This window comes from Candoia aspera, chromosome 1 (genome assembly GCF_035149785.1).
Source record: "Candoia aspera isolate rCanAsp1 chromosome 1, rCanAsp1.hap2, whole genome shotgun sequence".
Classification (NCBI taxonomy): Eukaryota; Metazoa; Chordata; class Lepidosauria; order Squamata; family Boidae; genus Candoia; species Candoia aspera.
In genome coordinates, this window is record NC_086153.1 from 109,745,074 (window position 1) to 109,760,502 (window position 15,429).

The 15,429-nt window shown below is 39.0% G+C and overlaps 1 protein-coding gene across 1 annotated transcript in view; it reads left to right on the forward strand.

The window, feature by feature from the left end:
- The window catches only part of SIM1 (SIM bHLH transcription factor 1), a 72,180-nt gene extending 62,547 nt beyond the window's left edge, over positions 1-9,633 (forward strand). Inside the window, exons 10-11 of the mRNA XM_063291004.1 lie at positions 3,210-3,615; positions 8,866-9,633. Coding sequence (XP_063147074.1) covers positions 3,210-3,615; positions 8,866-9,608 — 1,149 coding nt within the window. The 3' untranslated portion in view covers positions 9,609-9,633. The remainder of the gene's footprint in view (positions 1-3,209; positions 3,616-8,865) is intronic.
- The last annotated feature ends 5,796 nt before the right edge of the window (positions 9,634-15,429 follow it).

Consider the following 15,429-nt stretch of genomic DNA (forward strand, 5'->3'; position numbering starts at 1 on the left):
ACAGGTTCTGTTTGCATGACCAATGAGAAAAAAATATACAGTCTAGGATCTATCTTCAGCTTGTCCCTAAAATTAAGTCTTCTTGAAGTTTTTCTTGGATTAATGGAACTTTAAGGATTCTAATAATGGCTGTCATGAGTAAGGATGGCGAGCAGGAGGGGGCTCCCATCCAGGCTGTCAAGCGCATGCGTAGCACTGAGGAATTGGGCAGCCATTCAAAGAGACACAGATCGGGACCGCCTTAACCTTTGGGGTTTATATGTCTGGGTTTTTCCCACACTTCTTCAGTTTGTTAGGATTCCTGTTATGTACAAGCAATAAAACATTAGAGACCAGTTCCTTGTCTCAGCGTGGTTCCTGGCTGTTAGGACATCGGCACTGAATGTCAGCCCATCTTTTGGGAATTGTCCGTCCATCTTTGTCAGCATCTAGAAATCCATCTTTGTTGGAATCTTCGTGCACCGGGAAGCACTTGGTGACTAAACATGGTCAGAAATAGATTATATGAACTCCTTGAGTGCTAGAGGCCCTTTCAGTTTGGGAAGGCACTAATTGATTTCAGGCATAATTCCTGGCCAAGTAAACTCTTAGTGTTTGCCCCAGCCCTTGTCTTGTAATTTGACTAGACAAGCTACATTAAAATTTGTAGGAATTATGATGTGGGAAAAAAAATGAAATGAAGCAACTTCCAAATATGGTTGGAAAAGCTTCCCTGTCTCCATGCATCCCCTCTGCCAAATGTCATCTGAAGCTGAGTGGTAACCTCTTTGTGTTTGTCCTTTGACCAAAGATCAACTTTCTAATTTAAGTTCATTCATTTTGGGTTCTCATGTTACTCCTTTTTTCAAAACATCTGGTTTAGTCTTCTTCTTCCTCAGTATTGTACCTCCATCCTTTCTTCTTAGAGAAGGCCTGTCAAGATAAGACTTATTAAATGTAACACAATGTCACAAAAACCAAAGCAAGGCTTGTTTTTTGCACATTTTAATTTCAGTGGGCTTGTGGAGGTGAAAATCCTAACGAATTGTTCCTGTGTTAATGGTTTCTGATTCAGACAGTTTCACTTGAGGGAAGATAGGACAAATACTGAAAATCAGGCAAAGGCAGTATAAAAATCAGCTTATATCTGGTAACAAGGTGGCCATATAGATGTGCTGCCTCTAGAGTTGCTTGAGAATAAGTCAGTATTTCATTGACAGAAGAAAGCAAAATCCATCTAAATTGTGAAAACACTGGGTGGAGAGAGAAGTTTCTTCCAGGTATGTAGAGCAAATATTTAAGGGATCCATTTTCAGTGGATGCAACCCAGTAGCAGAGATGTCCACAGGGGACATCCACAGGGGAGGGGGGAAAAGGTCAAAATGGTGGTTGCAGCCACACAGTCAGAACCCCAAGATGTCAATCATGCAGTTGGAACCACTATTCTGACTTTTTGACAGCCTCTCCCCCTAGCAGGTATTAAAGTTGCAGTTCTAAACACACCTACAAAAAAGTAAACACCATGAATTAAGTAGCACTTAACATTGGAATAGATACTGTACATATATAGGACTGCTCTATAACATTAAGTGATGCTAGAATCTAAAAATAGGTAATTCTAAATATTTGTCCTGAAGAACGTTTGGAGTGAGTGACCTTTTCGTTAATCATTATGGAAGCTGAGACATAGTATGACAAAAGGAATTTAGAAATGATTACTTGCACGTGAGAAGTCCGGAATGTGTCCCAAAATATGTTCCTGGTTTATATATTAATGCTTGGGATGGGAAACACCATCTTAATTTGCTGATATTTAATTTGAGGAGCCTAAACTTATAAGTCACTGGACCAGCATTATTGATCATTATTCATGAATTCCAGTACGAACAGATTTGACTCAGACTTCCCAAACTAATATGCAGATTGGAATATTTTAGATTTCACACTGCTCTGAATTTTGTGATGCAGTTATTTTAAAACATCAGACATGCTTAAAGGGATCTGTTTTTTGTCTCAGTGCAGTGGTGTTGTGATCTGGGGTTGGGGGATGTTAACATCAGTCCCTTGCCATGGACAGATCCCATCCATCCTGGCCCTGGAGTTCTCCATGGCCCCTGACCTGTGGAACACCCTCCTCTCTGCTGAGATCTGGCAGGTCCCCACGCTTCTAGCCTTCCTGAAGGCCTTAAAAAGCTGGCTTTCCCCCCAGCTGTTGGGATAGGGTGCGACTGAAGCCCAGTGACTGTGATTGTTTATGTATTGGGAAGGGTTGTTTCAGGGCACCAGGAGTTGTTTTTTGGATGCTGGTTTTTATTTTTTTATTTTATGTTTTTATTGCTGTTGGAGGGAGCTGCCCAGCGTTATGGCACATAAGATAGGTGGCCATGTAAGTCTCTAAAACAAACAAACAAACAAGAACTGCACATATTAGGCTAAAATATGGTAAGAGATGCATGTTTTCAGAAGATGTATATTAGAAACAGACACATACACACAAACATATTTGTAGATCGTTTTCAGTTGCAAGTAAAATGGATGGAATGGATTGATGAATGGATAGGCTGATCTGTTCTTCTGTACTAAAGGGGAGATCAGACTAAGCAGGATGTTTGTTGGTGGATATAATTCCAGTGACGATGCCTTCATCAGCTCAGTGCCCTGAGATGTGTTGGTCTAAAATTCCCATGAATGAGAATGATGGCAAATGCAGACCAGCAAATCTTGAAAGCATCCAGTTGATGAAAGTTAGAATGAAATGCTTTAATGACACAGTAAGCTACTTAAAGAAGTCAACTTGCTGCAGCAGAAGTGAATACACACTGGTATGTATCATGGCAGCTTCACAAGATAATCGTCACTTTGTAATGAAAAGCCATTGCAAAATTCAGAAAAAAGGCTGGAGATGGCATGCAAAGAGATGTTAGATTTTTTTTTCCAGTGAGGTTACAACTGAAAAGAGAATGTAGCTCCATTTGATTTCCATAATAAGTACTTGCAGTATTTGCAGGAAGAATGAAATAGAGGTGGATATGCACTGAGCAGACAATCAGAAAACAAACCTCCTGATTCACAAGCCATTTGTGTGATATTACACATAACTGGATTTAGTTTTCTTAATTTAGCCACACTGATTGGTACCTGGTCTTAAACACCCTGAAAATCAGATTAATGATCAGCTCTTATCTACCCTTAATTTCTTCTTCTCTTCCCCCCTTTCTTTTATCCAGCAGTATTCTGGGTTTCATACAGAAAGATCTGAATCTGATCATGAAAGCCAGTGGGGTGGAAGTCCACTGACTGACACTGCATCTCCACAATTAATGGATCCCACTGAAAGACCAAACTCTCAGCATCATGATGTTTCCTGTGCCTATAGACAATATTCGGATCGTGGTGCCCTCTGCTATGGTTTTGCACTTGAGCATTCTAGGTTAGCTGATGATAGACACTTCCATACCCAAGCCTGTGAAGGGGGCAGGTGCGAGGCAGGTCGGTACTTCCTTGGCACACCACAGCCTGGAAGGGAAGCATGGTGGGGTTCTCGATCTGGCCTTCCATTAACCAAATCTTCTCCTGAGAGCCGAGAAGCCTATGAAAGCAACATGCCGCACATAACATCCATTCACAGGATTCATGGTAAGTTGTAAAACAACCTGAGCTATTGCTTGTGAAAGCAACTCTGAGCCAGAGATTTTAAAAAATTGTTGGCATTTTTTTCAGCTTGCATGCAATTCAGAGATATTTGTTCTATGATTGCTGCATTTATAAGCAGGGTTTTTAGGCCTCATATTGTTGCAGATATATGTTCTCTTTTTTCATGACTACCAGAAATTCTTTAAAAGCTAGGTGGAGCTTTTAGCACTAGTCCTCAGTTTTAACCTATATAAAATTGATTTTATAAGCACTGGGGATCAGCTAAGAGTTAATAAGTTCTTGATGCTTTAAAATGTAGTTGCAGGGATTACTTGCAGATCAGAAGCTCTGTACACACATTGCCTCTCAACCAGGTAAAACTAAGAACTGTTGTATTGGCCTTCTGAGAATAACAGAACAGAATTTAGGAAATGTTATTTTCAAAATGTACCTTTACTTATTGGATTGATTATTTATTTATTTTATTTTATTTTTCAAATTTTTATCACCGGCCATCTCCCCCAAAACGGGGACTCTGGGCAGTTTACAATAAAATTGAAAATTAAAAACCATAAACATATAAATACAATACCAACAGCCAAATATAAATACAGAATAGAAATAGGTATAAAAGCCAAGCAGCGATAAGATCTAATTCAATGGGGAGGACTCTACGGCACCAGGCACCCCCAGGAAGAACTATTGCCCTTCCCATCCCAGGCGGGGCGGCAGAGCCAGGTCTTCAAATTTTTCTGGAAGGCTGGGAGCAAAAGGGTCCACCTCACCTCAGGGGGCAGAATATTCCATTGTAGAGAAGGGCCGCCTCCTGGACCCCGCTAGATGAAATTCCTTTGCTGATGGGGTCCGTAGCATGCCCTCTCTGCCGAGTGGGGCGGGTCGATGTTCTGGGGATGAGGCGGTCCCTCAGGTAGCCTGGCCCCATGCCATGTAGGGCTTTAAAGGTCATAACCAACACCTTGAATTGGACCTGGAAGCAAACTGGGAGCCGGTGCAGCTTGTAGAGCAGAGCTGTCACATGTGCCACTCTTGGGGCACCAATAACTGCCTGTGCAGCCACATTCTGGACCAGCTGAAGCTTCCGGATACTCTTCAAGGGTAGCCCCATGTAGAGCGCATTGCAGTAGTCTATATGGGATTATACAAATACTCAGCTAAGAAGTCCTAAATCTAGTGGCAAAATTATTGACCAAATCCAAGAAAGATGAGAGATGTTGAGGAGGGAACAGAAAGTCGTTCAGACGTATATAATCCTGGAGACAACAGAACTGTAGAATGGAGAAGTTTGAAAGACTGATCTTTGGGAAGTATTCTATACAGAGACCCACAAAAATTCAGGAAATTTGAAAAAAGAGAGTGACAGGCATACTTGTGAAATGATAACCAGTGTCTCCACATCAGAAACAATGACTTGGGTTGAGGTTTATGGGTTATGCTGCAGAGACTGGGTGAACATGTATAATTAAAGAGCAAGATGTGTGCGCTATATAACTGGATGAAATGAAACTGCAAAATGAATAGGATGCCTTAACAAATGAATGGCAACATAGTGGAGAAGAGGGGAATGAATGAATAAAAAGCATGGAGAAAATGGAATAGCACCCAAGTATTGTAACACTATTGCTGTTCATTTTCCCTGCATATATGGTGCTTTCAGGATTTTTTCAAAGGCACCAAGTGCCAAGAATGTTGTTGACCCCTCCCTTCTTTTTACTGGATCCTATGTCAATTATTTTTTGTCCATTAAAGTCAATAGGGTACATGGAGAAATCCAAGACTGGACCTTGGTTCTGATGAAGTCCTGTCCGTGTATGGGGCCTGTGACAATTGCTGCCATTGCTCCCTATTAAGAAAGGGCTTGGATGCTCTGATTAATGCCAGGCCAGCATCATAACTGATGTTAGACAGCAAGCTTCAAGGAGCCCTCAAGAGAGTTGAAAACACCAGGCACAATCATTTGGTATAAGGGACCTGGAAAACTGTAGAAACACTGCGTAATATGGAAAGCTGCACAATATAAGTAGGCATCCAGTCCACTGAAAGAAACTGCTAAGGGAATCACAAATAAATAGGGTAATCTTTGAACCTGACCCTGATTGACCTTCTTAGAAAAAGCAAGGTCTTATCATATCCAGAGGATTGTTAGGTAGATGCTAACCTATTTAACTTTAATCTACTTAACCTATTGTTAGGTAGATACTCTTATTTATAAAAGATTTATTGTATATTATTACAGTGTTAATAATTTTGTGTTACTATCCCAAGGTGGAATTTTCCCCCATTCACAGCAGTCACACACTGGTCAACGTGTTTTACTGAGTTCGATGTTTACAAGTGCAGCATTAAATATCTTTAAAATAGAAAACATTCCAGCATTTAGTGTCTGTTTCATTAGAGATATTGTGCCAGAAAACCAGTGGCCAGGAAAAAGTACTGTGATCCCTGTATCATTATAACCCTATACCTTCTGATTAAGGTACAGCAGTTTTGTTATATGGCTGCAAAATCAGCTTCAGGTGCTATTAGAATGCCTGAACTACCAATTTTGTTATGGACAGTTGGTAGATCCAGTTTAGCAGGGTTTTTTTTTCTTAAGATCCATTAGGTTTTATATCATTAGGCTTTGGAAATTAATTAGAATGAATTAATTTAAGTTACAAAAATGAATTTCATTGGTAAAGGTTACTGGACAATCCAAATATTATTCAACCACAACAATTGATTGTGCAGTCCATGAGACACTGAACATGAGTAGACAAACTTTTCTCATTTGATTTTGAATGCAAATGCTGATATATGTTGACAAGATATATTGCATCTCTGCCTGTCTTATGAAGAAGCATTTCAAACAAAATTAACTGACATCACTTGACTTGAATTTCTTTTTTATGTTTCTTATGTGCTTTTGTGATGTGAGTGCATTTGTGCTTTGTGCACTATTCACATTTGTGCTTTGTGCACTATGCAACTGTATGGTAATTAGTATAGGAGTCAGCAATATTTTTGACCCTATACACCAGCACACAACAATGTGGTTACCTAGCCACCAGAAAAAAAAGGCTGAAATGTCAAGAAATCACGTAATGTAATGATTGCCTATTCAAAATCACTATCAGACTCACACAAGGCTTTCATGGATATCTGATTTAATAATGAATAGTATGCAGGATCACAAGCAAAGCTGAGAATAGTGAAAGTGCGGGATGTCTCCCAATAAATCCCCAAGCAACTCCCAATCCCTCCCCACAAAGTCAGTACAATTCCATGCCCCAGGTGCCCCTAACTGTTCCTGCCGGTCTGCGGGAAACGTCCTTGACAGGGCGAGATAACCCAAACATGCATTCCTCATTCTTCACTCCTCGCATCACAGCCTGGTACAAGGAACAGGAGCAGCCCCCTCCCATACAGCAACTCGTGTCAGCCCCATGGCATGGGAACCTGTTACGATGTTTGCCAGGAACATTGGAACAGGAACCATGACACGTAAGATCATGTGCAAGATCATAAGACTCTCCTAACAGAGACCTGAAATAGTGTGATCTTTTCATATTCCCATGTGAGATCTCATGAGATCTTGTGTGGGATTGCCAACATCTTAAGAGATATTGGGATGTTGCAAGATGTTGGAAAATATTTTCTTTTCTTTGGGATTGAGGATATATTTTGGAGAATTTGTACTAGGCAGTTTATTAACCCATGGCATAGGATAACAGCACTCTAATATTTATTTGAACTGCATGCTACTCTTGGAAAAACTGGAAAAAAATCTAGAAGCATTGTGCATGCTGTGATATACAGGCAGTAATGTAGGAACCGGAAACGCAGATGAGATGATTGGGATGATTCTTCCTATGCTTTGTGCAAGAATCCAGCTGCAGAGAGTTCACAGATTATGCTGGCCCCTGCTAACCATGGACCAGTTGGGAGCTAAGAGGGGATGAAAGTTTGCAAATCTGAATCTTCCTATAAGTTGAACTGTTGTCTTTTCTAATTAAACAGAGAAATGATAATAATATAACAGTGATGACAATGACAAAAAAACACATTTTTGTTTGCTTCATATTGAACCACCCTGATAGATACATAAGCTAAATTCCATGGAACGTATCCTAATGCAGATTCCTCACTGCATTTACTGTTAACTTTTTGTCCTGTGTTGTAATTTGAAGATGAAGTTTTGATATGGATTGGCTGAGTCAGGGAGATGGTATGATAGTGTTTGGTTGCCCAAAGAAGAAGAAAAGACTTTGCAAATCCAGCCATTGCAAATGAAGGGAAAACGAACTGACAATTTATCACTGGTAGAGGACTGGAAAGCAATCACAGATTTAGAACCAAAGGTGTTGCATGAGCAGCAAATGAAGCAATGAATCTGAAGGAAGGAGTGGTGGATAATGAGATATGAAGAGAGAAGCAGAAACAAAAAAGAGCTTTCAGTCTAGAAGGACTCATTGCTATGGGAGAAGGTTGAAAGGAATGCTAGGAAAACTGATCAAGAGATAATCTAGAGAAAGAGAGCCAAAATTTTTAGTGGCTTGAAACCCAGGAACTTGAAGAAGTGATGGGTAGTGAAGACATGGAGTTCAAGAAAGGAAATATCAGAGAGAAAATCATATCTAGGCTGTGAAATATTTTCAAGAAGGAAGTGAACAGATAAGGAGACCATAGGTCTTAGAGACTAAATTAGAGATGAGGAACACTTTTCCTGCCAAGGCCCATCTTAGCTTGGTTTACATTATAGTAGCAGATGATGCCGGATGTGGAGTTACAGATGTCACTTTTGCCTTAGCTGCTGTGCATATATTTTTAAACATATATTTACATATATTCATTCTCCTTTCTCAAGTAACATATGGTTTTCTCTGTAAGCATTATAATTGGTATACAAAGTAGGAAGATGTAACGATATGCAGAGACATCCCAGAACAGGAACGGGGAAGGAGTGGGGCTTTGAGTGAACTCAGAAATCCGAAGTGAAAAGGCTGAAAATCAGGAGACAGAGGTTCCTCGGCTCTAACCCTGAACTTGACAAGAGAATCCTGCTAACATAGAATTGGCAATAAGTCAATGAGGGCCAAGATACATTATATGCTGGAGCTTGATGTGGTTGTAAATGGCTTGAAATTCTTAACATTGTTCTTTTCTCTTTAGGAGTGCATCAGTTCTGAATGATCTGCTGGACTCTGCTTACAATTTGGTGTTCATTATTTATACTCTGTTTTGCTCACTTTTTAGGAAGAGGGCACTGGGATGAAGAAAGTGTGGTTAGTTCCCCAGATCCTGGTTCGGCTAGTGAGTCAGGGGACCGATACCACTCTGAGCAGTATCAGGGCAGCCCCCATGAGCCCAGCAAAATCGAAACTCTAATTAGAGCAACTCAGCAAATGATTAAAGAAGAAGAGAACAGGCTACAGCTACGAAAATCCACTCCTGATCAGCTGGTTTCCATTAATGGAGCTGGGAAAAAGCACTCAGTTTGTTTCACGAACTACCACCAGCACCAACAGCAACAGCTGAGAGAAGTCTGCCGAGTCCCCAGCATCACCACTACACCTCCTTGTGAACACACACAGCAACAACGGGATGGGAAACTGATGACCCCCCAGGAGAATGACTATGACAACAGCCCCACAACGCTATCTAGAATAAACAGCCCCAATTCTGATCGAATGTCTAAATCAGGCTTGATCTTGGCTAAAGACTATTTTCATTCAGAAGTGTCGCCTCATGAGACTCCAGGGGATCATCATCCCACAGGTTCTCCAAATTATTACACTTCCCATAGGCAATACTTTGATAAGCATGCCTACACGTTGACAGGATTTGCTCTGGAGCACCTTTATGACAGTGAAACTATTAGGAACTATTCTTTGGGTTGCAATGGATCACACTTTGATGTGACATCTCACCTACGGATGCAGCAAGATCCAGCACAGGGACACAAGGGGACATCTGTTATAATAACCAATGGAAGCTGATGGGTCTTTGCCTCTTCCCCACCCCACCCCACTCCTTTTTAAGGTTGTCCTAGGAAAAGTACCTTTGCAGTAATAACCACAGACTCATACATTTTTAAATTCTTGTTGCAACCAGCATTTGATAAGTTACAATGCACTAGAAAGAGTTCTTACAGTGTTGAGTGTTGGTTTATCCCAATTACTGTTTCAAATGCATTGCCCTCAAGGTTATGGTAAAGAAAACAAAATCAAACCATAAAGCTAGCACCACATTGTGAAGGAGATCTAAGTTGGGAGCACTCTTGCTATGCAAAATTAGTAGTTTTGCTTGCATGGACATGCATAATGAAATAGCTGAGGACAATCTTTATAAGTTGCTGGTGTCTTTCAGGCCTTAATAAAACAAGACCACTATGCACACACACACACACAGACTCTCTCTCTCTCTCTCTATATATATATATATGCACACTGTACGTGTGTGTGTGTGTATGTATATATATATATATATATACTGTATGTATGTGCATGTGTAAAATACACACACATACACACAAAGGAGAATGCAAAGCATTTTGAGTTATTTAATGTTCCCTAATAGTTCCCCATTGGCTATAAAGAATGCTAGCCAAAAGTTAGGCTGTTAATATGGAATTATAGAAGTGCTGAATGTGAAGGTTTGTATGCTGTACAACAAACATAGGTTGTCAAGAAGGCTGTTTGTAGAGGCCATATTTCAAGGGAGAAACAACATCAGCAGAGAATGTGTGTATTGGAAGTGATATAACTGCATAGGTTTAGAGGAAAGGGCACTTTTGAAAGGTGATCACTTTTGAAGTTCTGTCTGTTGGTAAACTAGGAAAGTCCTAGTGAAGAAGTGGTAGATAGGTTGAAATGGTTAAAAACCCAGATGAGATTTCCTTGAGCAACTTGTTATGAAAAACATCAGGAGATAGAATGCTATAAATGAAAAGCAAAAGAGGAGGAAAAGCTAACAGAATAATACACAGGAGTTGGTATGCTCAGTTTCAAAATAATCTGAAAATACACCAAAGGGATCTCAGGAAATTGGTTAGGACTGATTTTGATGAAGACTTAAGATAAGAATTGCAAGTCATAGTGCTCAGTGTGCTTCTCAAAGGCAAGGTCATTCAGTGGTGCTTGCTCCAAAGTAATGTGAGGTAAGACTAAGGGTTGAATATGCGTAGGCTCCATGAGAACCTGTTCAGTTATATTGGGCTGTGTATTTCACAAGATATAACAGTATGAATGGTACAGATATGGGGAACTAGATGTTGGACTAAATTTCCTTCTCCAACAAATGGATGAGCTAGCTGAGGCTTATTGGAACTGAAATCCAGGATTGCCTGAAAGGTTACAAGTAATTTACTCTTGTGACATAACCATGGGATCAGTAAACATAAATTTATGGAATTCAATTAGAAAATATATTGTAATTGATAAATGTGCTATAGCTACTCAGTTATGTAGGGGATTCATGTATTCCTCTTACAATAGTCTTCTTTTTCAGTGCTGTCACATTCTCTTAGTATTTAAATTGCAGCATTTTGCTTCATGTTGCAAAAGATATTGATCTGTTAAATTGGATGTAACTCACAGGAAAGACTTAATGCAATTTTTCACAGTGATGGAGGACACAGGCTGGTGGAGGTCCAAGTGTTGCTGAACTACAGTACCACTGAACTCTCAACAATGGCCATGCTAGGTGAATCTGCTAGCCACAGTGATGCAGCAACATTTGGAGAGCCACAGCATTTTGTTCTCCAGTCTAAGGGTCAAGGGCAATATAGGTTTACTGCACTGCTAGCCCATCCAGGTTTTAGGATAGAATGCTGCATGTAAGTTTGGTTAATTATTGCTATAGCTCTAAAGGAAACCTGGAAATTAGCACACACAGAAGTATATATGAATCCCTTGAGAAAAAAAGAAAAATTGACCAGAGGGAAATACCAAAGAAAACAGAGTGATATTCCACAAAGAATTTAAAAAACTCTTTGTCAGAGAGATGTAATGGGCTAGAAGAAAATTAATAGAAAACTAGGTTGCATAAGCATCTGCAAGGAGGCAATTGATGAAATGTGCACCACAACTTTGTGATGCAAATTGCATCCTTTATGCACTTGTGTGTGATGTGACAGAAGTACAAAAAGGCAGAGCTTGTGATGTGAAATTGCAGATTTCATAATTTTGATATCCTCATGGCTCGGAACGGATGCCTATGTATTTGACAAAGGTTATTTGTTAGAGTTGTTGCATCCCAGCTTGATTAGAGTTCTCCAACTTGAAGTTTGTATGTGGAATTATTCAAAGGAAAATGAAATCCTTCCAATCTGTTTTTCCTAAATCTCAGTGATAGCAGGGTAGAACTTTGTATCTGCAGAAGCAGGTATTTAAGAGCAAGATGAGTTGTAATCAGTGAAACTTCTGGAAGAAGGCTAGCTTTGTAGTTATCATTCCAAACCACAAGGTTGGAAGTTGGTCTTACTAAAATCAACACGACTTACTGCAAACTGTGTTTACATGGAATTATTAGTTTAATTACACAGTTAAATAAGGACTATGTAATGAAGTGATAAACATGTGGATCCAGCATAGAACAGCATAAAGTTAAGTAGCTAGAAGCATATAGAAAACTTTAAATATTTAGTTATAGTTTAAATAGTTTTTTGGACAGAAAGCTGGATCTAAGACCAATGCTACTACCTGTGGTCTTTCCCCACCAAGCAAGGATGCTCTCTGACCATCTCTGAGTTGACAGAAAACCATTCTAACATAAAATTTATTATCCCCATTGCTAATCCCTATCCTGCCTCTCTTGCCACTGTTTCTAGGAACAGTGTTTTCCTCCTGAACTCTTAATTTAGAAATGTGCATAATGTGAAAATCCCTACGGGTTCCTCTCAAGACAATAACAGTACATTGTGAAAGTACTGTATTGGATATTTTCCCCACCCCATTTTTTTTTTTTAAATCTAAGATGTAATTAAGCTAAGTAAAATTGTTCCATATTTTATTTTTATTTATTTATTTATATTTGTGCTTCATTTCCCACCTATCTGCCCCTAATAGGAACAATGATGAATTTTTACAGAGAAGCTTAATGCAATATGTGGACCAGTGCTTGATCTTGTGTGAACAGTCCTCAAATGTCTCATAGGTCTAATCTCAGGCTATTGGGAGTGTTGAAAAATGCTTTGCTTCCAGGAAGTACCCTATGGCTCTTGGATTCCAAGTACAAGAATTGATAGCTAATAATCAATAACGTACTTGTTCAGAGGTGGAGTATCCTCCAAGAATAGAATAATATCTTCAGCTACTTTTCCTGCTTTTTCACTGATTTTCAAAGAATTACAACACTATAGGGGTCATGTAGGCCATGAAGTCCAACCCTCCAGTCAGTGCAGGAATATACAGCAAAGATGAGAAACAGTTACCCAAATAAATAAATAAATAAATAAATGTGGAACAGCAAGTCAACCATGCCCGCTGGCCTAGCCAATCTAACTATATTTAATATAGATTGAGACCTCACTAAGATTAAAAACCTCATCATAAATATTGTACTTAGGATGTATACTTGTGTGTGTGGTGGAGAACAACGTTCTGCAGAAAAGTCATAGTTTCAATATGTTGCATACATTTAAGATGAACCTATGGTGAAAATAAAGACATTTTAGGGCAAATGTTGGTGTAGCATAAGTTCACCAACATTCACCAACATATTGATGCACTGATAATGAAAATATTACTCAGAGTTAATGTATAAATTAATAAAAATAATTTCCAGCCCCATTCCAAAAGCAAGGCTTAAAATGATTATAAAGATTAAAAAATAAAAATAATTTTACGTTCTGAAATTGAAATTCCAGACGATATTATATTGTGTCTGCATCAGACACAAAATAAGACTCATCACGAATTTCTCAAATAGAAGAAGCTTATGTCCAGATTGTCACATTTGGCTACTATGGAACGAATTGTATTCTATGTGGTACAACTACAGGCTGCAGCCTTCTTACTCAGCTTGCATAAATAACTACTAGGTAAGGCAATTATGCTTGCATGGATCTGTTCTGTGTAGTGTGTTGCCAATATCTAAATATTCTGCATGTACAGCCAGATAGTAAAACACACCCATTCTAAACCTATTACTTCCAAGTATAAACAATTTTGATTGCAGTATAAGGATTTTTAAAATGAAAGCAGAGACTAAGAATCCCACAAGAGTTGTCAAGGTTTAGTAGCATACCATCAGATCTGCATGAGAGCTGAAATGCTGTTCATGTTGTTCAGGAAATCCTCCATGCTTAATACTCAGCTAGATCTCTTCACAATGAAGTGTTCAGATAATATCTTTCCCTGATTATGATCACTAACAACCATTAATCTGACATACAGTAGTTAGGCTTTTGTGTTGAATTCTAAATGCAGACTATATGCAGCTGTCTAGCATTTTTGCAAAATACAGGGAATCTTGACTCAACTGGATTTGTGTAGAAATGCTTGGTCCTGTTCTCAGAGCTTTGTTTTTAATTTGTATTTTAAACATCTGGTATGGACTTTTGTGTATTGTCAAAAACTGGGTGCTGACACTAAGATTTCATCCCTCCCAATTGGTTTTAATATCTGCTGCCATTCTGGAGCACTTAAGTTTTGCAGGATAACCATGAGCATGATACTGTCTTCATCCAGAGATGTTAGGGGCAGATCAAAACGAATATTTGAGTTTTGGATCCTTGCTGTATTTGATTGATAGATGGGTTGAACTTTGACCCTCACATTAATCTCTGTCTCTCAAGCTTGAATTTAAAACAGGACATTCAAAATTCAGTTTTCCTGCGGATCTTGAACTTGAATGCAATTCTTTCCATATTTCTATCCATTTCCCTAAGTAGTTTTGCTATGCTTTCCTCAAATAAGATATATTGTTGGACTTTTGGGTGGGAGAAATATACTCATTGGTGAAAGAAGTTGGTGCATTTGTCATACTTGTGCTACTCATGGCTGGAAGGAGCAACATTGGAATATAGACCAGCTTGCTCCAAACCGTTGCCCTAGAGTTGTGTTGCAGTTATAATCTCCTAAATTCTCCCAACCTAACATGGCCTTGACTGAAAGTTTTGGGAATTGTAGTCCAGCCCATGTGGAGGAAACTATGTTGGGGAAAGCTGACTTAGAGATAGCAAAGTAGAGCTAAAGCTGGTGGTAGATGAGGATCCTTCTTCCTCCGGCAGCCTGCTTTCTATTTCCATTCTATTTCATAAGATCCCCTAAACTTTAGGAGTGGGTTTGGTGGTGTCTGTGTGTGCAGGAGCTGCAGGGGAAGCTGAAGATAGGAAAACTCTACTCTGTGTCCAGTACAGACCAAAGAATCTGCTCCTATCCAAATTAGGTATACTTCACCTGTTGAAATCAATAGCTTTCAGTTTGCATAGGATTTGGTTAATAATCAAAATTTTCAGCTCTGTTCACTAACTTCTTTTCTCAAACAGTAAAAGCAAATGTGCTCATTTATTATTGTAGTCATTTAATCTATTTAAAAAAAGAAACTATTATTTATTTTTAATGCACGTAACTTAGGTTTCAAATGAAAAAAATGTCCTAAAACCCAAATATGTAAGCTGATTATAAATGAACAGTGTTTTACATTATAAAAAAAAAAGAAATTATGCACAGTTCTTTTATGTTAAGTATTGACACTTCCTTATTTTTCCCTAAAGGCTATTAAAGTTTTTTTAAGGCCTAAATTGTATTTCTGTACTTAAGAACACTCTCTTTTCCCATGGTATCATTTATGTTTGCTTTTTTACTGAAATGCAGA